General features: G+C 41.6%; 1 protein-coding gene and 1 long non-coding RNA gene across 5 annotated transcripts in view; one reads left to right on the plus strand and one right to left on the minus strand.

Moving 5' to 3' along the window:
• The window catches only part of NPNT (nephronectin), a 41,724-nt gene extending 19,996 nt beyond the window's left edge, over positions 1-21,728 (plus strand). For all 4 annotated transcript variants that reach the window (XM_052682946.1, XM_052682948.1, XM_052682947.1 and 1 more), the window contains 9 exons: positions 459-578; positions 1,396-1,515; positions 4,520-4,654; positions 5,622-5,744; positions 7,664-7,990; positions 13,674-13,769; positions 14,126-14,224; positions 17,503-17,759; positions 19,786-21,728. In XM_052682946.1, the coding sequence (XP_052538906.1) occupies positions 459-578; positions 1,396-1,515; positions 4,520-4,654; positions 5,622-5,744; positions 7,664-7,990; positions 13,674-13,769; positions 14,126-14,224; positions 17,503-17,759; positions 19,786-19,881 (1,373 nt within the window). In that variant the 3' untranslated portion in view covers positions 19,882-21,728. The remainder of the gene's footprint in view (positions 1-458; positions 579-1,395; positions 1,516-4,519; positions 4,655-5,621; positions 5,745-7,663; positions 7,991-13,673; positions 13,770-14,125; positions 14,225-17,502; positions 17,760-19,785) is intronic.
• LOC128080576 (uncharacterized) lies at positions 1-27,100 on the minus strand. Its single transcript, XR_008206776.1, has 10 exons — positions 26,598-27,100; positions 24,537-24,832; positions 22,421-24,035; positions 19,534-19,622; positions 18,425-18,512; positions 18,261-18,307; positions 17,257-17,377; positions 12,848-12,922; positions 5,135-5,250; positions 1-251 (listed from the first exon to the last, which is right to left on the minus strand). It is a non-coding gene; the product is annotated as an uncharacterized LOC128080576 (long non-coding RNA).

Consider the following 27,100-nt stretch of genomic DNA (forward strand, 5'->3'; position numbering starts at 1 on the left):
CAAGGGATTGTTTTAAGGAGATTCTCATCAACTTTTCTGCTTTCTGCTGCAACTGACTTTGAAGCATGACAGCAAATCACCAAATTGCTTTCAGACGCACTCCAGCAGTGACTGCAGCAGTGATATGTGCTTCTTCTCTTCTCTAGAGTTCTGATTTGGGCAGTCTGCACTTCTACATTTGCTAATGAAATTTGCCAGTGCTTAACTTAATGATAGTTCTTTGTTTTTTACTCATTTTTATGAAGAGGTACCTGAGAAACAGAAGTACATACTCCACATGGCAGGAGGACAGAACAGTACATTGTAGAGTTTGTTCTGGACGTTTGCTGGACTGCACGTGTAGACCTAATTGCCATATTTTTCCTTCTTTCTCAAAGAACTTGTTTTAATCGGCTTTTCACATATAATTGCTATGGTTTTCTTTCCCCCATCCCTTTCCCTTGTACTCTTTGTTTCAGATCTAAACGAGTGTGGACTGAAGCCCCGGCCGTGCAAACACCGGTGCATGAACACCTACGGCAGCTACAAGTGCTACTGTCTGAACGGCTACATGCTTCTGCCAGATGGAACCTGCTCCAGTACGGCAAGGCTTGCTGCTTTCTTTTTCATCAAAGCCTCTGCTTGGGTTTCCCCAGGAAACTTGTATGAAATTAAGTTGTGTCCCATGCTAGAAGATTTATCTTGCTAGAAATTAGGCACTTGTACAAATTGAGCTGAGCTGCTTTTTTTTTTTTTTTCCCCTAATGAAATTAGCCTGAACAAACCAGAAGCAAATAGTTTAATTTTATTAGTTTTATTATAAGCTTTCCCAGAAGCGTTCTTCAGTGCTGTAAATCACTGCTAATTGGCCTTCAGGGAGAAGTGCTTGCCATTTTCATTGCAGCAAGACACCTGCAGCTCTGTTGTATTTTGTCCTTATAAATGTAAAATCATTAAAGCTGCAGATGTTGGTTGTCTGACTGGTATAAAATCGTACTGTCATCTCTCTGGAGATCAGGTTCCTACTTGCTCCCATAAAAGTGGATATTCTGAGTGTGTGGAGAGAGAGAAGGGAGAAGAAATGACCTCAAATTAAAGATACTCCTATTTTAAAATGTGGATAATGTCCAGGACATGTTATATATAGTATGTACTGGAATTTATTTTCTTCATGAGGACTACGTTCCATTACTCACTACAGTTGTAGGGCTTTTTTTTTTTCTCTATTGTTGTCATTTTTGGTTTTTGTTGTTGTTTTTTATAACCACGTGCATTTGCTCTTCAAAGCCTGAATGACTACCTGTGGAATTCTACAGGTATCGTAACTATAGCATGTCTCAGTTCCGCAGAGCTCACAGTGATTTTCTGTTACTGGTCAGTGTCACTGTCTAAACGCGTTCCATTATTTGTCCCTAGGTGCCCTTTCCTGCTCAATGGCAAACTGTCAGTATGGCTGCGATGTGCTCAAAGGGGAAGTGCGCTGCCGCTGTCCTTCTCCAGGCCTGCAGCTGGGGCCTGATGGTAGAACCTGCATAGGTGAGTGATCAGTTGCAGATTTAATATTTAATATATATTTTTTCCTCATAGAATTTTCATCCTTACGCTGAATGCATTTTAAAAGTTCATCAGGTGTATTTAGAATGCAATGTACATGTAGTTTCAAGAGGTGACTAATGAGGATGGAGATGTACTGCTCAGCTATTCTCAAGTGTTCTACATCAGAGATCCCCAGTGCTTTCCTCCAGTCTTGCAGGTTTCATTGGTATCCAAGCCCCTGGCCCTTACTACTGTCTACTGTTCCTGTGTAATTTTAAAGTACTGCTAAAGTCTTAGCAAGAGATGGCTTTTCTTCATGGGGCAAAAAACGCTCAATCTCCCTTTTTTGGTACGAAATGATCGGGACGTATTCTTTCTAAATAATTTCTCTGACAAGCTTAAGTTGTGCTAAACAGTAAATACCTCCAAGAATGACAATTATTTGTGGCTAGAGCTTTGTCTTTTCCTGACATGTGCTCAAGCCATTTGCTGTTGGTGAGTTTGTCTGCTCCAGGGAGTGTGCAGACACTGCTGCAGTGTAGATGCAGTAGAAAAATAGCATTGTAGATGGTAGTAAGAAAATTGAAGTGTGCATTGATTGCAGCTCATGAAATCCTAGTTCGAACAGAGTTTGAAAGACAGCTGGGAATTTAATGCTTATTTTTAGCACAGGTTTAAATTCCTCTAGACATTATTCTGTTCTTAGTTTAACCTACAGAGATCATTCTCTTGTTAAAATGTTCCTTCCAGCCAACCAGTGTAGAGCAACCAAACAATTCAGGTAGGAAAGCATCTCATTTCGAATAGATAACAAAGAAGTAAAAAAGAATTCAGCAGAGTATTCATTGAAAATAGGGATTGACTAATTAATGACTCTCAACTCAATAAATCTGTGTTCCCTGCTCTTTGGAGTAGGTTTGGTATACATTTTAGCTTTAAAAGATGTTTAGCTATTTGAGGACTGAAAATCATAATTATTTTCATTGCAAAAGAAAGTTTCATTAGATGTTTTGCTTGTGGATGGAAACTTAAAAATACATCCTTGTAAACTCAAAAACCAAATTATTTTAAAATCAGCATCATAGTCGGTTAGTACTTGGGTTGGTAATGCGGCCTTACAGCAGGACAGAAGCAATCCTGTTTGTAATCCTGCTTCCTGTTGAACGCTGGCTCTGACAGTCATTGGGTGCTGCTTGTAGTATTTGCTTTAAGAGCAGCCTCTGGCTTGGGTTTGGGAGCGTGCCTCCATTGCAGACCACTGATTCCGAGATCAGAATGCAAATCACCCCTCTGTGCCTGGTTTTCATGGGCAGCAGGAGTGAGCTACAGCCTGCTGCAGCGGGCAAAGGGGAACCTCCTTACAATGTTTGGGCCAGGTGCAAAGTGGTGCAGGTCTGTGGGTTTGCAGGAAGCCCCGGTCACTGCGCTGTGCGAGAGCTGTAGGAGGCCAGCACTTTCCTTCCGTCTTCTGCCTAATGATCAGTGTTACTCCTACCAGTAAAGAGCATCCACTCCACTTCCCATGTTACATGCGAGCAGTAGACATGTGTCAGTTTTCAACAAAGTGTTGATTAGCAGTGCAGTCCTGTACCTTTAGGATATACTATTGCCTTGAAAATTTGACAGTGTGACAACATCCAGCATGCTAACTTCCTTACATGAATTTGCAAATACGTGAATTTGTACAGAAGGAAATTCAGGCCTCTCTCAGGAGCAGGAGGGCATCAGTCACTCAACTTTGTTTTGCAGACCTGACGCTTGCAGCTGAAATGTTCCTTTTTCAGAAAAAAAAATGCACAGAGAGCAAAATCTTGCTTTCCCATAGATTAAGAGCCTGATAGAGGTGCAGAGGAAAGGCCTGAACTGTGCCCTGCAGATAACTAGCAAACGTCAGAAGCGGTGTGCTTAAGAGGCAGCCGTGCGTGGCAGGTCCCTACCTCAGAGAAGAACTGAGGTAGATTCAAATACTAAGAAGACTTCAGCTCAGTTTTCAAGGGCTAGAGAATGAGTGGTAGTGCAAGCAGCTTTTGAGTATCAGCCTGCTTTCCTGCTGAGAGCCCTGCACGCTGTGAGAGCAGGCTCTGTTGGCATCTGCCTGATGTACTTAGCATGAAGCAGCAGCTTCATGGAGCTGAGAAGTGTCATGCTGGATGAACATCCCACAGCTCAAAGCTCTGTTCTTACCTAGATGAGACACTACGTTAGGTGCTGCTGGCAGAGCAAATATAAGCCATGCGTCTCAGCACCTTTGATATCTGAAGGTCACCTTACACACATCTCCATGAAAGAGGGGTCAGCTACGGTGCAGGGTAAGAACTTGCAAAGCGGCAGACAGAGTGTTTGGCCTGTAGTGATTGACCCAGAAACATTGCACCCTTGGCCTCAGCTTGAACTCCTTGTTGAGAGCAAGTCCTGAACAGATGAGAGTTTCTGATAAGCTCACTGAGCAGGCCGTGGATTACGGATGCTTGAGATCTATATAAAAGCAAGTGACCTTCTATCACATGATGATGTAGTAGGTACATATGGCCTGTGCTACAGGAACAGTGTTTCAAGCATACTTGGAAAAACAATTACTGGGGTATTTTTTATTATTATTTCTCACCTATATCCAAGTGCTATCTTAATAACCATGCAGGGCTTAATGGGAGAAAAGTCATACAAGTGCATGACATAGCTTTTCTTCAGCCAAACACCATTACAGTGTAAGGATGAATCTTTTCAGGCCTTGAAGAAGGCATTCTCTTGTCACTCACAGGGAGTTGGGAAGGCTTCTGGCATGGGAACCATAAGAATCTGGGCATGTGGTTAAGAGCTAAACCGAGGTGACACAGCTAGAAGTGCTCAGGCGTTACTGCTGGCAGACCACCTTGCATTCAAAATAACATTTTCAGAAGTACTTTAGCTATTCTTCAGTTTTCACAATGTGAAACAGCTTCATGTGGGTCATATAGCTTGCATTTTACCTGTTACTAAGAGTAATGCAGTTCCTCTGTTTCCACAGATATTGATGAATGTGCCACTGGGAGAGTTATCTGTCCGCGATTTAGGCACTGCGTCAATACTTTTGGAAGCTACATGTGCAGGTGTCATAAAGGCTTTGACTTAATGTACATTGGAGGCAAATACCAATGCCATGGTAATACCACCATATTTCTTATCTGCATGTAACCAAGGTGTATTTTATAAACTTGAATTAATGGTTTAAAGAGGAATATTTGCTTATGGCTGGAATGTTGAAGAAGGTTATTGTAGGTTGCTCTGCATTTGTATTTTAGGAAAGGGTGGGTAATAGAACTAACTAGACTGAATGTGAAACTGGAAGCGTATGTTTTACTCCTATTGCTATTGGTTCTCCTGTGAAAGGTAGCGGGAGAGCAGTGCTGGTGCTGCAGGAATTCTTGCCTAAACTTCATCCCCACAGGTTTCACTGGGCAGAGACAGTTGTAGGTTTGGAACAGCACGTCAGCTTCGGCTGTGTCTGAGCTGTTGTGCAGTTGTGATCCATTGCATGCCCCAAGATCCAAGAAAAGAACAGTGCCTGGGGCACACCCCTGCTCCTTCCAAACCAGGCTGCAGAACCTGCTTATTCTGGAGACAGGGTTGGTAAATAACCTACCTGTCTTTGTCTCCACACATGACTGGAATGCAGCTGGTGTATGTTGTTCAACAGAGATGTTTCTGATCCCACTGCCTTAGTTTCCCATTGCCTCAGCCAATGTATGATCCTTTTTACTGAAAAACAAACAAACAAAAACAATTGTGTAGAAACAATGAGGCATTGCTTTATGTTTAAGCATAGTTTTAGAGAGAAGTCTTTGTGCAGAGGCCTAAAACATATAAAGGTCATGTATGTAGTTTCTATCTAGACATAATAGGTACAATAAAGAGGAAGTGTTTTATGAAAAAAAGTAATTTTAATACCTGGGTGTTTAAAATGTGGATATTCCTGAAGTCACCACATTAACTTCCTACTTTTTCCATTTCTGTTCTTTTGAATTTCTTGAAATTTGCATTTTTTCATGATTGTGCTACTGTTCATGATTTTGCAAAGATAAGCAGGAAGAAAGGCTTCTTCTGATTTTTGATGTAACTTTCTGTTGCAGATATAGATGAATGTTCCCTTGGCCAGCACCTTTGTGGTAGTTATTCACAATGTTACAATACACCAGGATCCTACAAATGCAAATGTAAAGAAGGCTACAGAGACAATGGAACAAGCTGCATACGTATGTAAAGCTCCTTTTCCAAAAGAAGTTTGGAAAGTAAATTCATGTGTCCATGAATCCTATGTTGTACCTTTTCAGGTATAACGCTATCAAGCTTCATTTATCTCAGCTATTTTTAAAAATTAATGAAGGTCAGAGTTTTGAGTCTTAGCATGCTTTGATAAAAATATCTCTCTCTCAGACACTTTCATAATTAGAAAGATATATTCGTCTCACCCTATTCAGAGCTTCATTCTAGAAGTTGCTTCACAATGAGGACAAGTGAGTAAGTGGGATAAGTCTGGTCAGACGATACATATTACTGATATGCTGCTATTATGTATGCTCTGCAACATGCCCCAGTCAACAGTTTGCCATGTCCACTCCCCAGATCTTAGCAGAGCTGAGAGAGGATTTCTCTGGAAGAATTTCCTCAGAGGATTCATATTTGTGTTAGGAGAAGCAGCCATCCCTCTTGGTACAGAATAGGCCATTCTAGCTCCTTAACATGCGATGTCCCTCAGGACTGCACAGCTCTATCTGCACGATCATTTTGAGCACCCTGTGTTCACATGTGGGTTCTGGTCATTGGTGGCTCACCCGTCTTTCTAAGGAGCAGTACCACTGCAAACTTGTTTCCTGTGGCTTTAGTCATTATGGCTATGCTCTCACTATGGTGATCTTTCACAGCACAAATGCTTATAAAAGTATGTTATATATGCTTATATAGCTTATGTTATATGTAGACACACTTGTCATGTTACTGGGACGTAGTCCTATGATACATTTGATATTTTTATTCGCCACAGGGTAAAAACAGCAGGCTATTCAAAATAATAGTAGTAAGCAGATGGAAAACCTTTTAACCTGCTATCTTCAAACAGTTCACTGTTTAACAAGCAGTATCTTAATTTCAGCTCTGTGTTATACTTCAAACACTTGTGTGTCCACAAAATAAATGAGTAGAATTCTTACTGGGGCTTTTAAGATCTCTAGTGAGATGAAAAGGTTTATTAACAAATAGTAAAATACAAATAACAAAACAGATGTTCTTGGATTTCATGTCTATAGAAACTCTCCTTATGATATAAATCTAAAATTTGTTACCCTTTATTTATGAAATACTGGGGAAGGTGGTATTGTAGGCAATGTCACTGTATTATAGGTGGGGCTCAATCCATCTTTTCTTTTTTGTGGAGGATTAAAAAAAAAAACAAACCACCATTCACTCATTTTCCTGGTGCTCAGCAAAGAAAAGATTTAAAAGACAGCTAGTTGGCTTCAGTTAATTGTCTATAAAGTGATAAACAGTTGTAGATGAAGAGGAGTGTTTAAAAGAAGTGGAAAGACTTGAAAAGTACTTTCTTAAACCAAAGGTATCTGCCCTGAAATGACCTGCCTTGACTGAAATGGTTGTAACACTGGAGTATTACTAAACTTCCTCTGAGTAAAAATGTGTGAAGTTTTACAGCTTAAGATATACCTTCATGTCCATGCTATTTTACTAACAGCTCATTGGGGTGAGTTTTGTTGACTGAAAGAGAGTTGATGCTTGGGAAGATGTAGGCACTGTGTGCCTGCCTTTGGTCATGCTAAATCATCTCTGATACACTGTAATGAGAAGTACTGATAATTCAGTAGTGTTGATGCTAAGGTGTGTGACTAGTTAGTGGAAACATTCAGAAGAGGCATTAATTCAGCAGACTCTTCATGGCAATGAATTATATTCTGAAGTTTCTGGAACGAGGAGTCCATTTTGCTCCCATCTTTATTCTCTTTGCAGTTACTCCTAAGATAATGACTGAACCTTCTGGTTCATATCACATATTCAGGGGCACACTGTGCTTCCTACAGGAGGCACCGGTATAAGCAATAGGATTCCTGATGCGGGATGACAGAACAGCCCCTCAGACCACCATGTGTACTTGCTTTTGTTACAGAAAGGCCGGTGACCAGACCAACAGCTCGACCCACACCTGGGCCAACAACTCGAACCACATCAAAGCCAACAACTCGACCCACACCAAAGCTGACCACTAGGTACATACCTGTGACAACAAGGCCAGTAATAAAACCAGTGGCAAAGCCTGCACCTCCAACGCCACCTCTACCTACAACGTTAAGACCTACGCTGCCACCACAAAGAACTCCTCTGATAACCACCACACATCCTTTGCTTGTTCCTGTTGAAACTACATCTTCCCAAGGAGCTACAGATGATAACAGGATACAGATAGATCCTCAGAAGCCCCGAGGGGATGTGTTCAGTAAGTAGATTTACTTACCCTTTCATTAATTGTCATTGTAGAAACCAGTGTACTGTTTTGGTGTTTTGGACTGTTTTATCAATGAGAATGAAGGCATGAAAGTGAAAATAGTCATGTGCTAGAGCTGTGTAAATAACTGATTTTATGAAATAACAAAAATGTGTGGAAGAAATTCTGGATTAATTCAACCAAAAATTCCAATTAGTTACATTTTCAGATGAAAATTTTGGAGGAAGAAAGGAAAGCCATTTTGTTGGAAAAAAGAAATATTGAAATACAGTGTAACTCATACTCATGCAACTCAGGATTGCTTTCAAACCTGACTTTTTTAGACAGTGTATTTCCCTAGCTTTGAGAACAGTAAGAAATAGGATCATGTCTGGTTTCCTGGAGGTTCTGTTCTGCTGCTCATATTCCATGAATCCAAACAGTCTTCGATGTTTATGACTAAGCAACTGTAGAATTACATAAAAATAGCATGGAGGTTAATGGTATGGAGTTCATCTATGAAAACAGATACGTAAAAGCTGAGAAGGCTGAAGAGTCTTCCAGCACAAGGAGGAGCCTTTTTAAGAGCTGCTCTGAAAGATGCAGCACTGTTTCTGTGCCAGCTGTAGCACATGCCTGAGATGGCATTACTGGCACGTGTAGAGCTGCACACATCTGCCAGGAAGCATTCAACACCCAATTTTATCTTTAGTTCTGCTACAGATCTTAGAGATGGGGAGGGTGTGTTGGATCAGCCTTTTTCCTTCTGCATGACGTACAGTAAAGCTGCTGAACAATGGAGGAGGAGGAAGTGTGCTGTCCTGCAGCAGGTGTACAAGCAATGTGGGAGTTTTTGCTTTGGCATCTATGTAGGAACTTCTGGGGATGTGTTCTCTTAGATCATTAAAGAATGAAATATTTTTGTCCTTATTAAAAATGGTTTGTTTTCCCTGTTCACATTTTGTCTGAACATTATTTAAGATAGGAAAAAAAAAGCATGACTTGGAATTTGGAAATATATATCCTGGTAGTGCTCAGAGTTTTCTTTTGATGCTTTCCAGGTTAATTTTAAACAATCCATATAATACATTCAGTTAAAACTGAATGTTTTAACAGTTTTTATGTAAGAATTTTAAAAGAAATACACTAAGGACTCCCAAAACTTAATATAATGGGAAACATAGTTAAAAATACAGTGTTCTGTGGAAATTATTTTAGACTATAGCAGTGCGTTCTAGAATGCAGCAGTATTCCTTCTAGAGGTTAGATTTACTCTTTCAGTTTGAGTGTCTGGGATACACTGTTGTACAGCCAGCCTATATGTATATATATAGGAAAAGTTCATCTACGAAGTGTTCACTTTTTGCTCAGGTTAGCTGCCACCCTTTGGGGGTTGCGCGTAGCTTCAAAGGCATCGGGGCGCAGTAAAGTGGGATTCCAAGAGGTGTCAAGCAGAGCAGTTGTTACTGGCTTCATTTGGCAGGATGGGGATGGATAGCTCCTCAGATCAAATCAATAAGTATGTCTTTAATCCCACGTTATCTTTTCCTCTACGTCCTGCGACAGAGCTGCCCGGTATACCTGTGTGTGTGATTGGTATACCTGAAATACTCTAAGTTGGCTCTAGAGGATAGGAGTTAGCACCGTTATTCTCCCCACCTTTGGCTGCTTTGCAGGAGGTATTCCCTCCCACCTGACTTGCGTCCAAAGGGATTTAATTAGTGAGTACAAAAAATCATTTGATTAGGATTTGAAACCTACAGTGTGGTGGAAAACAGTTCTGTTCTTGGAGAAGGTGTCTGACACAGCAGTGTGTCAGTACCTGCTGCTTTGCTCAGCCATCTGAGCACTTCCGTTGGACAGTCCGTGGCCAAAGGGGTTGGCAGTGTGCTGTACGCTGATAGAGGCCCCTGCTCTAGGCCAATTTCTGCAAACATAGTGGCATTCAGGAGCGACGGAGGGAATGAGATTACACGAGCACACTTGCTTTCTGCAAGCATTTCTCAATTTTAAATTTCTTGTTATTTAACGTTTTTCTGAGGTTGCTCCCAGTGACACGTTCACACTTTTCTCCCTTTGTTGCTACTTGTCCTGCCATCTCATGCTGAGCAGACCTCAACTAAGCTTTCACTTCAGAGCTGATCAGCTCTGAAGTCAGCTGGGGCCCAGTGAAGTTGATCTGTTAGCAGCCACAGAGAGCACAAAGCGTGTTGCTGTTAATGTTCTTTAAATACCTTTGCAGTTTTTGACAGGTATCGGGTTGTTGCATTTCCCTTGACGCTTTCCCCCTTTTCTAAACATGCCTGTAATGGCTTTGGGGATCTACTTTTCCACAGAACAAAAAAAAAAAAAGAGTGTTTTTTAAAATGGAATTCCTACACTTGGCCTTTGAACCACTCAGTCAGATGCAGACAGTGGAATCTGGCACCAAGGATAATCTTCTCCTGATATGGGTATGGGGGGAATGGAAATGAGGGAGGAATGCAGCGATGGCTTTAATGTTTAACTGTTTCACTGCAAACTGTGGTGAAGGAACCTCTCCTGTTTACTAAGATGGATAAAGTCTGACAGATTGAATATACTTCTCATTAACAGTAGGAATTTCTCTTACCGTTGGGATCTTAAAACAGGTCTTAAAAACATAAGCTTAAAGACAAAACTTAACGCACTGGGTATCAGCATTAAAAGACAGTTGAGCAAGTTTCTTTCTTAGTCCCCAGTGTTGCTGAAAAGACTTGAACTTGGAGTCACTTCTCGTAATAGCTATTAACAAGATTTTAAGATGGGATTTTTTCTGCTGCCCCTTCCAATGACTGAAAAGTCCTTAGTGTAGTAAATGCAGTTATGTGATCCTTGAAACTGTGGAAATAAGGGAAGCGCTATAAGTAAAGACTTGGGTTTGGTTATTCCGTGATATCATGGAAATAGCATTTTACAGTAGCATTTAACTTACCTTCACTGTTCTGACAACTATTAAAATGTATCTGTCTTAATATTTAAGCATTTGAGATGGGCACTTCGTTCCTGTTTGTACTTTGGAGCTAAACCCTAAGATTGAGGAGCTGATAGTTTAACCACAGGGCCTGTATGTGAGCTTTTGAAACAAGTTGTTCTAGCTGTGTTTCCCTCAGACTGAATTGCTACTTTCCAGTGCTTCTCTTTTCTCTTTAGAAAAGCACACTGCTTTAAAAAAAAATCTTCTGGAAGTACATAGAATAATATGTTTGATTTAGGTCAAAAGTATGAGCTTTACAATCACCTGAGAAATGCAAGAGTAGACTTTGGAGTGGTTGCTCATCTGCACCATTGCTGAGGAGGGTGGAACAGTCCACAAACATCAATCCTGAAGTAATTCTTACCGCAGAATTGGGATCTGCAGATTTATGCTGTGCAGCCAGGACACCAGGGATATCTTTTTAGCCTGGGATAAATCAAAGTCTTCCCTGGGGGAAAGGAGGATGTACTCCTCTCTAAATGACTGTGGAGTCTGGCTGACCTTTGGGCTCCCCTTTCCTTTAGCTGCTTTCTGCCAGTTCTGTGTGACATCTCATCACTTCGGGGGATTTTTGCAAGTGGAATTTAACAACTTTTAATCATAGCAACTATTCAGGCTGAAAAGCTTTTTGTGAGTTTTGTTTTGACCATGAGTGGGAAGTTTGGTCATGATCATTGTGTGGAATGGAAATGTATAGGAGTGCAGTGCTCCTTGTAAGGCAAAACTGGGTAGTAACAGTAGTAACAGTTATTGTAATAGGAAGCTGCACTCCATGTTTTGCTTTGGTTTTGTACCACCAAAGCAACGATAGGGCTGTAATTAAAAAGGTGTGATTTGTACAACCATCTCTCACACTCCCAAGCTCAGTAATTAACAAGTAAATGAAAATGGTCCTATTTGCTTCCCCAGGGATTACAGAGCTGAAAAGAAACCAGTCCTTAGCAGTTGCTAAATGTTCCCTCCCTGCCCATGCATCCAAGAAGTGCTCCAGCTAATTCACGTGGAGGATATGGCAGTGTTGATGTATTGGCTCACTCAGAGCTTACAAAATTCTCCAAGAAGCCAGGTTTATATTTAACGAGCTTTATCAAACTGTTCAAGTTCAGTGAAAAACACACTTGACATGCTATATAAAGTACACAGAAAGGGCCTGGAAAGCTTGCAGAAAGTAGCTGTGCCAAATACTTGCTCCCACGATCACCACTCCACATACACGTTGTCGTGGCGCAACACAGGGAACACATGGAGCACATGGAGAGTCCCGCATCGCTTGTGGTAACTCTGCTCTTGGATCGAGTGCACATTCCTCTCATTAGGTGTGAGCACTGAACAGGCTGTTTGAAAGCCCAGTGTGCTTTTCTAGGAGCCCATAAAAGCACTGGGAGAGGACTTAAGGGGAAAGGTTTGAAGATTCGTTTATAACTTTTATTTTTTCAAACCTTTAATTATTGGCAAGTAATGTCAACTTTAATTTGGAGAATGCTTGTATGTGTGCACAGACAGAATGGATTTTTAGAAAATGAGCATAAAATATGAAAGAGATTTATGGAATTCTAAGTATATGAGAAATGGTGTTGTACTAAGCAAACTGAAATAGTGATAATAGTAAAACAAATTCCTAATATTTCCTGCAGTTTGTTCCTGCAGCTTTTTGCTGCCTGAGCTGAACTGTTTTTTGTTATGTGACTGTATTATTTGTGCATAGATATACTGCAGAATGTTTACTGGACTAAGTGGTGTAGGTTGTTCAGATTCATAAGACTTCTACTGTATTAAATCTCACAGGAGCAAAAGAAACCCATTAAACAAAATAGTAAAAATATAATTGCAAACAATATCTTAAAAAAGAACAGGCCTTTGCTCCCCAGGCTCACCTGAAGTCCTTAAGGCTGATCATGCACTGGTATCATGGACTGCAAATTGATGTCTTCCAAAATCTACAGGTGATTCTGAAAATGAAAAAAAAAAAAAGAAAAGTTGTAAGAATTAGTGTAGAAATTAACAAGTTTCATACAGCCTTTGAGTTTATTTATGTGTTACAGATCTTGTAGAGCATATTGCTTTTAAAATAATTTGCACTTGATTGATTATTTTGTCCCAAATGTAAGAGGCACAAAGCTACTGTACTGTTTTATGGTTGCTCTGTCTTCTGGATTTGGAGTTCTTACAAAGTGCTATCTATGTGTTGTCCTCGTGCAAAAGAATCTTTGATTTGATTTTTGGGTTAAGGAGGACAGACAGGATAGCTCCTTCTTTCACATGGAGCCTCATTCAAATGCCAGTGCCTTGTGCTGAAGTTGTCCTATGAAGCATCTGCGCAAGGTGAGTGGATTGGAAACTGAGAAAGGGCTTTAATGTGTCTGTACATTGCTGAGAAACTGCTATCTTAAGAAGTACATTTGGAGAGGAATTGTGTGCTTCAAAGTTAGAGATTTCTTTTTTTTCTTGGTTGAAAAAGCAGCTTTCATTAGAAGAGCCCTTAGCAGCTTTGCAGTCACCTTTTACAGAGCTCAGATAAATGTTACAATATAAATCACCTAGGCATAAAGTTTATGAATCTTTGTGTCAACTGTAATTAAATATATTGAATTTTCCAAGAGAAGCACACCGCCCAGAGCTGCTCTCTGTTTTTTATTATAGATAAGGCAGTGGGTCACTATCTTTATCTCGTTCATTTCTGAAAACCTACTTTTCTCACAGTTCCACGCCAGCCCGGAGTGAGCAATAACCTGTTTGAAATACTTGAAATTGAAAGAGGGATTACTGCTGATGAATTCGAAGCAAATGATGACCCAGGTAACGATCAGTCTCCTGTTTGGGGCCCAGGGTTTAGGATTGCTTGAGACCTCTTGTGCTTGTACACAATTCACAGGACTCCCGGATCTTATGCCTCCTGTTAGGCTGTGCTTTGTAAAAAGAAAACAACTACCTAAATGGCCCTTCATAATCTGTTAGGAAAAGGAACTGAGCACAAAAAAAGCACAAATTGTTAGTAATAACAATTGTATCCCTTTTTGTTTTAGTATTTTGGTACGTCCTTTTTCTAGTGCTCCTTCACTTTTGTATTTCTGTGCCTGGGTCAGCCACCAGGGCTTTAGTTCCCCAAGCAAAAGACTTAAATCACTGTTTTGCTTTTTGGCTCTTCTGCCTAGGCACGCTGGTACACAGCTGTAATTTTGACAGTGGCCTGTGTGGATGGATCAAGGACAAGGATGATGGTTTACACTGGGAGCCAGTTAGAGACGCGTCAGGTAAGGCACATGCATACGATCTTATCTTGTAGTTGAAGAAGTATCTGGTCTTGAGGTTGATAACAGTTCTTGAGTTATGACAGATTTACACAGATTCTGTATCACGTTAGTTGTGGTATGTATTTATTTCAGGCCCACACCTCTTCTGTGTATAAAATCAAAACTAGGGATTCCAACATGAAAGGTCATTTGTGTTTTTATCTTAGCTGATGTCTTTACAAGAAAAATGGCTCCAAAAGAGGAATGAGTGTGTTTAGGAAATGATTGTACACAGTAACAGATCACCCAGAGGGTGGTGATACACTGGAACAAGCTGCCTGTTCCAGGCAGGAGGAGGTTGTGGATGCCCCATCACTGGAGGCATTCTGGTGGTTGGTGATCCTGCACATAGCAGAGGAGTTGAAACTAGATGACCATCGTGGTTCTTTTCAACCCAGGCCATTCTATGATTCTGTGATTAGCTTATTTTTCAACCAATGATGCAAACTTAATGATTTCCATGTTACCAGTAAAATTAGAAGGTGCTGCAAATAGTCTGTTCTGCTGTTACTTACCATGCTCCAGTTTTAATGCGATCTGTTTCACTTTATGAAATTCAGTGCGAAGTTACGGAGAGCTGTGTATAGGAAAACCATTAAGTAGCTGGAAAGAAGGAAAGTCAGGCTGCCAGTGCACAGAGATTTCTGAGAACAGGGAAGGCTGGGGTAAGAAAAAGTGACCCTGGGGCAGCGCAGTAGGCTTGTGCAGGACAGGAGGAGGCTGACAGCCACAGCCCTGGGCATTAGACACACAGCTCTGGCTGCCTGTAACCACGGGATTACCTCATACCCAGAAGAGGAAGAGCAGCCTTTGATGTACACAATGTTGGCATTATGTGAGCGGATGGAGGCTGAGGAAGGAAAGTGCTCTCAGGCGGTAAAATGCTGTAGGTGGTAAATTGCAGAGGGAAGATGAGGGCACTGAGAGCTGTCTTCCTTATGTACCACCTTGTCAGAGATGCCTGTGCTTCCATTTGCTACTGCAGCATGTGCGCCCTTTTCAGGCTGTTAATTATCTATACTTTAAAAATTGTTGTTAATACACACGAAGTTCCAGTACTGTGATTCTGAACTAGCTTTTTTTTTTTTTTTTTTTTCCTTTTCAAAACTTTTTTTCCTCTTGTGTTGAGTTCCAGTCAGGGACAGTCTCAGCTTTCTGTTTCCTGTGTATGCTCTGCTGCTGTTGACACAACCTGTTAAAACCAGTCCCCTGAAGTCACCCCCCCTGCTCCCTCCTGGCTAGAATACCTCGTTTCAGAGATTTATTTTCACAGCTTGTGCCTGAGTGTTTGCTTTCACCTTTCAAAGTTTGATATTTATTGGCATTTTGAAAGGTGCCATGCTGAAGCTGTACAAGCTTATCTTGCATGCAGAAAATGCTGCTTTGAGGGGACCTTCAACTATAGAGACATGCCTAGAGATAGGCTGGCGTTATGCCTACCTAAATCTGTTTCCTATTGATTGGATTCAGTCACTGTAACTATCTGAAACAGATGCAGGTAATGAGTCAAATCAGTGATGTAACTGTATGTACAACAAACAAGTGCATTATTTCAAGTCTCTCATTTTAGCAGTTGGTGACTTTGATACAAAAACAATGCACTATTACTACTACAAAAAAAAGCAAGCTTTAACACATACTTGGACAAATGTAACCCACTTTATGCCCAAATGCAGACCTGAGACCTTAGACAACAAAAAAATACTTTGCTTAGTTAACTCTCATTGAAAAAAAAAAAGGAATTTTAAAATGGATGTAGAAGTAGAGAACTGGAGAGGAGGCTTGCTCTCCTTTGCTTCAAAAGCCCTGGTACCTTGTTGTGGGATCTCACAACTTTAGGGGGAAATAATTGTGGCTTTAAGAAGGAGCCTTTTAAGAAAATGACTATTTTGAGTAGAGGCTGAGTAGAAATATGGCCACAATTTAAAATAGTATTCCATTCTGTAGTGAAGCAAAATTGTATGTCTGCAGTATTTAAAAATAATAATAATAAAAAAGAAAAATCAACATTTCTACATCATAGGTTCCATTTGGGGAGCCTGAATGGCACTTTATCAAAAGCTCTTAAGGTAAATCTGCTCTTATATAAATAGTGATTCTGAGGTTCAGAGCAAGAGAATCTTTCTCTCTTTCTTCTTTACTCTCATTTTTTCTCTTTATGCTCTTCTTTCTCCCTTCCTGCTCTCTTCTTATTCTTCTTTCTTCTCCTCTTTTTTCTCTCCCTTCTCTCTTTTCCCCCTCTTTTCTTATTCTCCTTTCTTTTTTTCTCACTTCCCTCTTCTTTCTCTTTTCACTCTTCCTACTGTTTTCTCTTCTCTCATCCCCCTTTTCTCTCTTCCCCTCTTCTCTCTTCCTCCCTTCTCTTCCACTCCTTAGCTTCCTTTTCTCTTCCTCTCATCCCTCCATCCTTACTTCCCTATGATATCCTCTACTTTTCCGTGCACTTGGCAGTATTTTTATGAAGCCACTTGCACTTTCTCATGATCATGCACTAATTTTTAATTAAGTGCTTATGTTCAGTAGCAACTCAGTATTGTTGGAAAAGACTTCAGCAAACGTATCAGGCTGTCAGCCTTTTGGAAATCATAGCTCTGTCCAGCTTTCTATGTCTTGTCCAGATTAGGAATTTAAATTATCGTTAAATAAAAAAGCTGTTCACGTGTGCTAATGGAAACCCCGTGAGACTTCATGCGTTAAGACAGTTCTCAAGAAGAAAAAAGGAACGGATCTGGGGGTCAGTTATATTGTAGTATATTTATGCAGGCCTTCATGCAATGGCAAAACCCTGCAGCTTACAATATGTGTAAAGCAACACAGTAGCTTTAATATCAATGGGAATTTAAAACCAACGTAGTCACCCAAGGGATGTGTTGAATGAACAAATATATGAGCTTCGTTTTCAAAAGATACAATATTTGCTTTGTAAAAAAAGTTATAGGAAAGATCTAACCTGGTACCCAATGTAAACAAGGGACCAGGACTGTAAATCTTACCTTGTGGGAGGGAGATGTGGCAGTTCCAGTGCATATTCCAGCTATAATACACTTCACTGAAGACTTGCTGGACCTTGTGGAGCCCTGTTTTGTTTCTTTCACAGCGCTTAAGCATTTGGTCCTGAAATTTTAAGAAGTAAAATCACAGAATCACAGAATCACCCGGGTTGGAAGGGACCTCAAGGATCATGTAGTTCCAACCCCCCTGCCTAGCAGGTAACGAAGGAATTGCTTTTTGTTTTGCAGGGGGACAATATCTTACCATCTCTGAACCCAAAGGCACAGAGGGAAAAGCAGCACATCTTATTCTGCCGCTGGGCCACATGGCTCAGCCTGGGGACTTGTGTCTGTCATTCAGACACAAGGTGCCCGGGCTGCATTCGGGTGCCCTGCAAGTCTTTGTGAGGAGAAGTGGTGCTCATGGACCAGCTGTGTGGGGAAGGAACGGCGGGCATGGCTGGAGGCAGACACACATAACTCTGCGAGGACTGGGCATCAAGAGTGTGAGTACAACTGCAAGGCCTGTACCTTTTTTCCCCATGAAAATCTGAAGACACTTGGTTTGTGTAGCACTTGGTTATTTGCTTCCTGGGTTTACTTCCAGACCTTTTTATTTCTACATTTATCCTTGCCAATGGAATCACATTTCTAATTAGTTCTGTCCAAAAAAAAAAACCAACACAAACAGAAACCAAACCAGCACACCAAACCCAGAACACTCATAGATCTAGATAGATAGAAGCCTACACAATTGCCAGCACTGAGCTACCATGTATGGCTTTGTAATTTATTATAATCACTTACGGAGGTGAGAGCAACCTACAGGACAAAAGCATACCGCCAAGGGATTTCCAAATAGCCTGTATCAGGATGGCTCACGAAGGATGCTTTTTGAAAAATACAGCATCATTGGAATACAGATAGTCATCCCTTGTGGATTAATTACTGGTTAAAGAGGGCACGGACAGTGCAAACAGTCAGTTCTGACAGTGCCGGTCGCTTACCTGTGCAGCTGCCCATGATTTTGCTTTTCAGCTGAACTGCTGCCGATCTGGATAAGGAGATAAAGCTAAGATGCCAATAACACAAAACTGTCTAATGTTATCAAAAACAGCTGTCTTAAAGTACCATCTTTTAATCTTAATCTTAAAGTAGCATCTTTTAATACCTGGAGAGCTTAGAAACACTGGCTGATTAGAATGATGCATCAGAAGGTCAGCAACTTCTTCAAGCTCTGCTTTCTTTGAAGGTAGTTTCTGTTTCAGATCAGAAGAAAAGGTATGGATGCTTTAAGGGTGGAAGAGGCTACAACACACATTATAGTGGTCCTAAAATTAAGGCTGAAATTAATGCAGATAACTGTCTGAAAACTTGCCTTCAGGAACAATCAAAATGATGCCCAACATTCTGCTGGCTGTAAATGAATGCCAGACTGAGAATATGGACATTTGTAGCAGGGAAACAGTATACTCAGCAAAAAAAATACAACAGAGTAACTGTAACACTGTAAATAGAGGTAAGGTGCTTCCTAAGGTCTCTCTTTTTAAGAGCAGCTCTTGAAATAAGTGTGTGTTATTAGATATTTTCATTTTTCTAAATAAATGATTTATAGATGCCCCCATGCTTGTAAACAAGAGCAGGAGTCCCTTTGCACCACCCCTGCTGCAGCAGCAGCTGTCAGCATGGCACATAGCCCCTCACTGAGCGCTGGGCTGAGCAGCGCTGCTCTGCAGCTCCTCACACAACCATCAGCCTGGGAACTTTTCCAGCCAGGGGGGGCAGCCTAGGATGCTGGCCTGAACCCTTTGTGTCATTCATCCTGAGGATCAGGGAATGAAAGCAAACTCTAGTTGAGCAGGGAAGGCCCCAGCCACAGAGAAGTCAGGAAATACAGACATATTTCTAGCTATTTAAAAAACAAAAGCAACCAACCGCTGGTGCTTTTGGGGCACCTGCTGGAAACTTAAAGAGAATATAAATGGAGTCCTTTATCACACTTCCTAATGAATAAGGTTTGTGTTTTTCACCGCCATTTTTTGAGGACAAATTATAGCTCCTGCAAAGTCATAGTAAAGTACAGGATGAGTGTTTCTAGTTCCAGCCGTGCTTGGCATTTTACTAAGTCAGCGCTAAGGTGTTTTAGGAGTGGAAGGCTCTTCTATTAGACAACAGTTTTTGTTAAAACAGACAGGATTTTATGTTTGCTGTAAGGACAACAAGAACAGTGCAGCAAGGAGCTACAGAAAGCACCACAGACTCTCACATGGAAATTCTCACCTTGGTAGAGGCACCTGGAACAAAGCTTCAACCAGCGCCTTGATTTGTGTCATAACTCTGTCCTGAACTGCTGCCACTTCATAGGGATCCTGCCAAAGAGAAAAGGAGCAGAGAAACAACAATAATTCTAAGCAGAACAGATTGGCTGAGCTTTCTTACGCTTTTACATTCTTGCTGTTAGGCAGTTGCCCTCCTAACCAAAGATTCTTCCATCTACTTTTGGCACTCCAATTGTTCTGTTTGTTTTCCCAGGTTATTTTCAAAGGAGAGAAAGGAAAAGGAAGAACTGGGGACATTGGACTGGACGATGTGATGTTGAGAAGAGGACACTGCTCTGAAGAGCATTAGCAAAGACAGTGGAGTAGCACAGCCCACTCCTGCAGCCCTTCTCATGCTATTCTTACTGAGCTTTGAAACAGAACTGCATGAAAAAGGAAAAACAGATGGAGAATGACAATTTCTTAGTGGTCTGCTAAGTGCAATCTCACTGCAACTTCAATTAAAAACATGAAGACCTCCTCCTGGAATTCAGGAACTATAAATCAGTGCTGGTTGTTTCTATTAATCCTTGCCTCTAAAACATGTTTTGTATGTAGTAACTTTATCCCGTTTAACCCGAGTACTCACCCAAAGAGCACTTGTGAAAAAGGGAGAATTAATTACAAACAGTATGAAATCTCTGGCTTGGAAAGTCTTAGTATTAACAGATATTCATTATTTTCCCATAGTGTTACTCTTCTATTAATTAGATTTGATAGACAGTGGGATTGATCTGGCTTCAGAGCTATCCGAAGCCTGGACCTGAATTCTGGATCACTGCCATTGACCTTTGAAGAAGGGTTGTTCCTTATTAAACAGCATTTATTTTGGTCTTGCATCTGTATCAGAAAGCAGTTATATAGAGTAGGCACTGCATCCTGTAATATTGCTACTGCTGTGTTTTGTGTATATGTGTATGGTTATTAACATATTTATGTTTTTAATATTTACAGACTCTAGTTGCAAGATAATTGGCAGTCTGTGCTTTCTTGCTGCACAGGAGAGGAGCTCAGCACACTGCGGGATCCCGCTGGTCGTGCCGAGAAATAGGTTACCAAAGTCAGCTAATGGTGCTCATTGCAAAGTGCCGGTACAGTATCCAGGTGGTCATATGCTGAAGGCAAAAGACCAAATCCTTACCTATTGTAAACTGGCACCTCATCATGCTGCACAGGTCTGTCTCTAGCTCAGGAGCCAGCCCTCAACCCTGCCAGCAGCTCCTGCACAGCCTGCAGAAGGCCACTGGCAGACGGTACGATTGTGCCCATCGAACCACCAGGAACGATCCCTGCCACACGGGGCACGAGCCCATGCGTAAGCGAAGGAGGGCAGCTGTGTTACTGCTGTACAAACAATTCAGACCGTGAAATGCCTTGAGTCACCTTTGTATAATGTCCATGTTCTACCCAAGTGTTCTGTATATAATAAACATCCAACTGTTTAGAACTAGAACAAATGTTAGCTCTCGCTGGCGCTAAATATTTATCAGAACTTTGGGCTAACTTTCTTAGTTTTGTGTCATGCACTTGGTCTGCAGGTTCCCAGGGAATTCTTCCATTTGGTTTAGAACTTTTAGATGAGGAACATCATCATCGCTGTTAAGGATCCTAATTTTGACAATAGTAACATTTCAGAAAATGGCAGAAGATGGATAAAGTGTTCTTAGTGGCACAGTCTTAAAGCTTAAAAAATATATACGTAGCAAAAATAGGTCTCAGATCTTTTAAATACTTACATAAAGTGTAAAACAAATGTCAGCTGCATATCTTGTTACAGAATTGTAATTAAAACTAAGTCAAACCTTGCAGCAAGGCTACAGCCACGAGAGTCCATATTTCAAATGGCTGTTCCTGCCAAAGTACCCTTTTAAGAACATTTTTCCACTTTGTCCCTTAGGACACCATCAGCATTGTATGTACAGCAAAAGCCTGTGTGACCAAGCAGATCGATATTCTCCTGCACAAATGCATCAACAAACATTCTGAAATGGAAGCGAACCACATATTTGTTAAAATTCTGGCAACTGTTTTGCTTCAATTATGGTCATGATCTGTCTTCTCTTACGTTATTTTGCAGTGTGTCAGAAATATTTGTGAATAGTTGAAATGACTTGTCCTTATTTTAAAGTAATCAGTAAAGAAAGCTGTTACTTGATACTACTGCGAATATCTTATTTTCATTTCTGGATCAAAACTCTCATTATTGCGATGGAATGAACCAAGAGATGACAATGTAGTACTTAAATACATAACTATTATCAAATTTTAAATTAAAATGCATTTAACTATGTGAAAGTGGTATATATATATTACTCAAAAAGAAGAGTTACAGTTTCCAGCCTAGCTTTTAGAACAGTTTCACAGGTAAATAAGCATTTTCAAAATATGAAGTGTGTATTTTAGAAATGGCTACTACAGTACTCCACACTGCAGCACAAATTGTTACAGTCTGGGGCTTCAAACAAAATTAACATACTTGGATCTGTTTCTCATACAGTGGAAGAAGTGGTGTTTCACCATGTATTATGTCAGCACTCAAAGACTGAGACTCACTGGTTGAAATAAAAATCTGTGTAAGTAAGTAAGTAAGGCTTATCGGGGTTTGCCCACAAAATGGCAACTTAGAAATGGGCGTTAGAACCCCAAGTGTGCATGAATACAGATGGTAAACAGAAGGAAGTACTCAGATGACAACAGGAGGAATTAGTGCCTTTGTGTATGAATTATTTCATGTACTTCACAATCAAACAAGTAACACTGTAAAGCACTGTGAGCACTGACACTGTAACACAGGGACAGCCCTTGTCAAGTCTGGCACTAAAAGAGCTGCTGTGCTGAAAGTCACTCACCTCTGCCCTGGCTCTGCAGTGCCACCATGTTGTCCCCTTCTCTTCCATTCTCACTCTGTTTCTGAAGTGATGAGGTGTGAGGGAGTTGGCTGGGGTGATGCTGCCACTCTTCCAGGTGCTTCTGTGCCAGCCAGGACAGAGCAGATGCTGCCATGTTCATGCAAGCCTCAGAAAAAAAAAAAAAAAAGTCCTGAGTTGGTCTTACAAAGAACTTTATCACTGCCCTTTCTGTTCAGACCTTCATAAATAGATGCCAGACAATGAAAGTCTGCTTGTATATGCATAGGCAAGTGGAAGAAATGTGCACAGCATGAAAACAGCTACCTGTATGACCTTCTGACAGCTTACAACATCGTGTGTTAAAAAGACACGGTAAAACCTTCTCCCCAACAAAGATGTCAAAAAGGCTAACAAATGACAGATACTTGACCAGTGACAGCGTGCACACACACACTGTGTTTGCTGACATGGAAGTGACTACAACAGAAGGGACAGATGCAAGGCTGTGCTTCCACTTTCCTTTCTAACCTGCCACCTCACTTCTCATCAAACCCATGTCATTAAACCCCAAATACACATGTATTATATGTATGTGTATGGTAGTATGTAAAATTACCATAAAGTAAAACAGTAGCAAATACACACACACATATACACACATAAGTATACAGCAAAGCCCAAATTATCAGAGATTTCCTGGCAGGTTAAAATGCACTTACCTGCTGGCGTATCCTGACGTCCTGGAGTTTTATGACTTCAGTTTTTCCACAGCAAAAAAAAAAATCAACAACCCTCCTAGATGAGCAATATGCATTGGTGTAAGCCTGCAATGTTAGAAAGAAATAGCAGATATTGCAGTAATAGGATCCCATTAGGTTGCTATTTTTCTCCCAGGAAACGTTCAACTTTGCTCCAGAGTGCTAGGTGGGATACCACGCTTACATCTGCTTACACATGCTCAATACACATGGGCAGTGTAGCTCTACCCCTCATCTTCTTAGTAAACACACCAAGCAACAAAGCAAAGCGGACCTGCACTGTCTGGGTAAAAAGAAATAATTCTCTGTTCTCATGTTACTTAACATGAGTATCCAACCAACTCTTTTTGTTGCTTTTAGGAATGTTTAACCTCATTCTGAAGTATTTTTGTCTCTTTACTGTTTTTCCCTGTAGTTCTGCCATTACAAGATTCCTTAAGGCCCCACAAGGAACAAGTCCCCACTGCTATCAAACCACTCTTCTGGAGGTAGCACAGCCACTAACCACATCCTGAGAGCAAAAGGGACATTTCTAAGGTGTGCACTGCACCCAGTAGGCTGAGGTCAGTATTAAGTGGCTGAGAAAGCAAGCCAGGTATTCATCCAGCACAGAATATGGATGTCCCTCTTGGTGTGGCACCGCCAAATCCTGCTTTCCTTTGCATAACAGATACTATGGCCCTTTTCCAATAACTTCTGTTACCCTGCTATTTTATGACTTTTTACCTTCTATTGAGGCCAGGAATCCTTCACATTCTTCTCCCAGTCTTTTCCTCACTGTGCACTTCAGCAGTCCAGTGTTTCACTTCTGACTTTCTTCCAGAATCCTTTTGCTTTGGTTTGCGCTTGGCAAACGCCTGTGAAGGCGAGGTACAGCATGCATCCACACTGACTGACTGCACTGCATTCGCGTGCTCTGCTGGTCCCGAAGTTTGGGACTTCCACAGACATGGGATTGCAGTGATACACGGGCTGCTCTAACCCTAACCTCCCCCTCCCTTAGCTCCTGCCCCACCCCACAAGCCCTGATTTAGGCCATGGAGGATGTGCCGGCCAGAAGAATGCTCTCTGAGGACATACTGGTGCGACACAGACAACAGAGCAAACCCCTTCCTGCAGCAACACCCTGCAAAAGCCTCAGATGGATGTGTGAGTTTTCCTCTCAGCAGGCTAAGCATGGCTGATTTGCAGACCTATGCATACAATAGACCAACAAACACAAAATCAGCTGCTAAAAGCCACAGCCAGGGCAGGTTGCACTGAAGTGCTCTGAAGTAGGATGGTCTTACAAAAGCGCTCATGAAGGAAATCCTAAGGATGCTTGGATCCAAACCCCCTATCTCACGTCTGGTACCTACCAAGGGTTGCAGCTGCTGTCCCTTGCACCTGCTCATACTCCTGGTGGAAAGCATTGCTGCTGACCGTGGCTACAGCCCTCAGATCCTCCAAGCTGGTGAAGTCAACAGGTGGACAGACAGCTTTGCTTCTGACTGTACTTGTAGCATGCTCCTGGCCCAGACAGCGGTGTGACATAGTCACCTCTCCATCAGCCCCTCATCAGCCTGCCTCATATACACTCAGTGTATATGGGTGGCTCCCAGCCTTGAAACTCGTCCGTCTCAGTCCTTTGTCACAATGCAGCTCCACAGCTGTCCTGCCAGAAAAGAAAATGCTTTCAGTGTGGTTTTCTATGAATTTGCTCCCTGGCAAGCACAATAGTACATGTGCAGCACAACTGCTCAGAGAAAGAGATAAGCAGCCCAAACAATATCTTGATATGTGATTGGGAACAGATCAAAGGCAACATCCAAACTTAGAGGAAAAAAGCTGGTTAACTTGAAAGAGCAAGTCTCTTCTCTACGATTTTGCACCAGCTAACGCTGGAATTTATTCAGAGGATTTAATATCAGCATATGAGGATGCCAAGCACAAGTAAGCCTTCTCTTTTTCCAGCTCTCCCATCTAAATAACAAAAGCAAGAGCAACACAGTGAAACACATTGTCACATCCCTGCCTTCAGCCCAAGAACAAAAAGTAGGAGCTCCTCTTCTGTAAGCTCACAGAAGTGTGCTCTCTTCAACATGACTTTAAGAGCTGGAGCACCTCGTCTGTGAAGAAGGGTTGAGGGATTTTTTTAGCTCAAAGAAGGCTTCGGGGTGATCACTCTGCAGCCTTCCAGTACTTGAAGGGAGCTTACAAGTAGGAGGGAGAGTGATATTTTACACAATCTGATAGTGATTGGGCAAGAGGGAATGGCTTAAAACTAAAGAGGGAAGCCTGAGCTTAGACGTTACAAGGAAATTCTTTACTCAGAGGAGGGTGAGGTGCTGGCACTGCTGCCCAGAGCTGTGGGTGCCTCATACCTGGAGTTGCCCAAGGTTGGATGGGCCATGGGCAGCTGGTGGGGGGCACCCAGCCCACAGCAGGGGTTGGAAGGGCTTTAAGGTCCCTTCCAACCTAAAGCATTCTATGATTCAACATCAAATATGCACGATTCACATTATAATCTAGGGAATCCTTTCAAGCAATGCACCCCAGACTGTATAAACAGGACTCTACAACATTTAAACTGCTCACTAATATTAAACCCAACAGTTCTGTGGCGTACAACAATTTACATAGAAACCAGACACCTTTATTGCACAGTTAGAGGTGTTATTAAACTGAGCAATTCAGTCACCCTCCTGTCATATGCCACCAGTTTTATCCTGTTTACACAAAAGATATTTTAATTGGCTGAACTCCATCACTGAAGGCTGACTGCTCAAACCGAGTGACATTTAATTACCCACAAGGAGCAGGAGGCCGTTTTGTGGAGTGTGTTGTGGAATCTCACTATTCTGGCAGCTCAGTTGCATGTCAGCACACTCACATGCTCACTGTGAGCTCCTCTGCCAGCTTTTATCAGAATAGATTAATTTGTTTTCCAAATGAAGATATGCAAGTGGGGCTTGAAAAAACATTTCATTAATACCAAAATAAAACAGGCAGAAAAAGTACATCATGTATTGAAGGATACCTTCATCATTATACAGTCTTTGGTTGACTTGAACAGGTGGTTAGAGGGCTAGACAGGAATGGAAAGGGTTAAATTTGGCTTGGCCGCAGAGCTCCAGGCTCTTAGCAGTGTCATTGCTCACCTTGTGCTCATCCACCCTTACCCACAATTCCTACTTTTATGAGCAGGTTCAGCATTACAGCAATCACATAGATGAAGACTTAAAAAGAGCATTTGCACCATCACTGAACCAGGAAAGCAGGGTAAGACAGAGTGTTCCTGGGGCCTTGCTTCTCAGCACACTACAGTTCTGCTGCAGAGCCCCCAGCCTAGCCCACACTGACACCAATTTAATCAAAGCCCTTGAATAAACCCTACCAGCAATTTTATAAGCAGAGTACCTAAATGCAGGCAGCCTTACCTGAAAAGCACAACCTCCTGAGCTCCTTCCTCTGGTTCCTGAATTCTGGCTGCAAATTCAGATCTGGAATTTTCCTTTGTCTTGCCCATGGTGGATAAGCTTTGGAGCTGGATGCTCTTCTTGCTGTACATGAGATCGGAGTACAACTCTGTCTTCTGCATGGGAAGGTGTGCTTCCTTCCTCCATTGATCTTTTCCTCCTCCTCAAGTGGCTCTCCAAGTTCTTCAGCTGCACTCTTACCCTCCCAGTCCGTTTCAGAGCCCCAGACTTCTCTTGCTCTTCCAGCTCTGTGTTGCTGCTGTGATCTCAAGCTTTTGATGAAAAACAGACTATCACGGCCTTCATCCTCAGCTGCATGCTTTCTAGCTTAGGCCCCCATCTGCCAGGAAGATTCAAGTTAGGTATATAGCACTGCACCTGGCAGTGTTTGACAGATCCTGCCCAAAACATAATAAAGTTTCTTTGCCTCAGGACCCGCTGAACCCAAAGACTGTTTTCTCTGG

Source organism: Tympanuchus pallidicinctus, unplaced genomic scaffold (genome assembly GCF_026119805.1).
Source record: "Tympanuchus pallidicinctus isolate F22 unplaced genomic scaffold, pur_lepc_1.0 scaffold2, whole genome shotgun sequence".
Classification (NCBI taxonomy): Eukaryota; Metazoa; Chordata; class Aves; order Galliformes; family Phasianidae; genus Tympanuchus; species Tympanuchus pallidicinctus.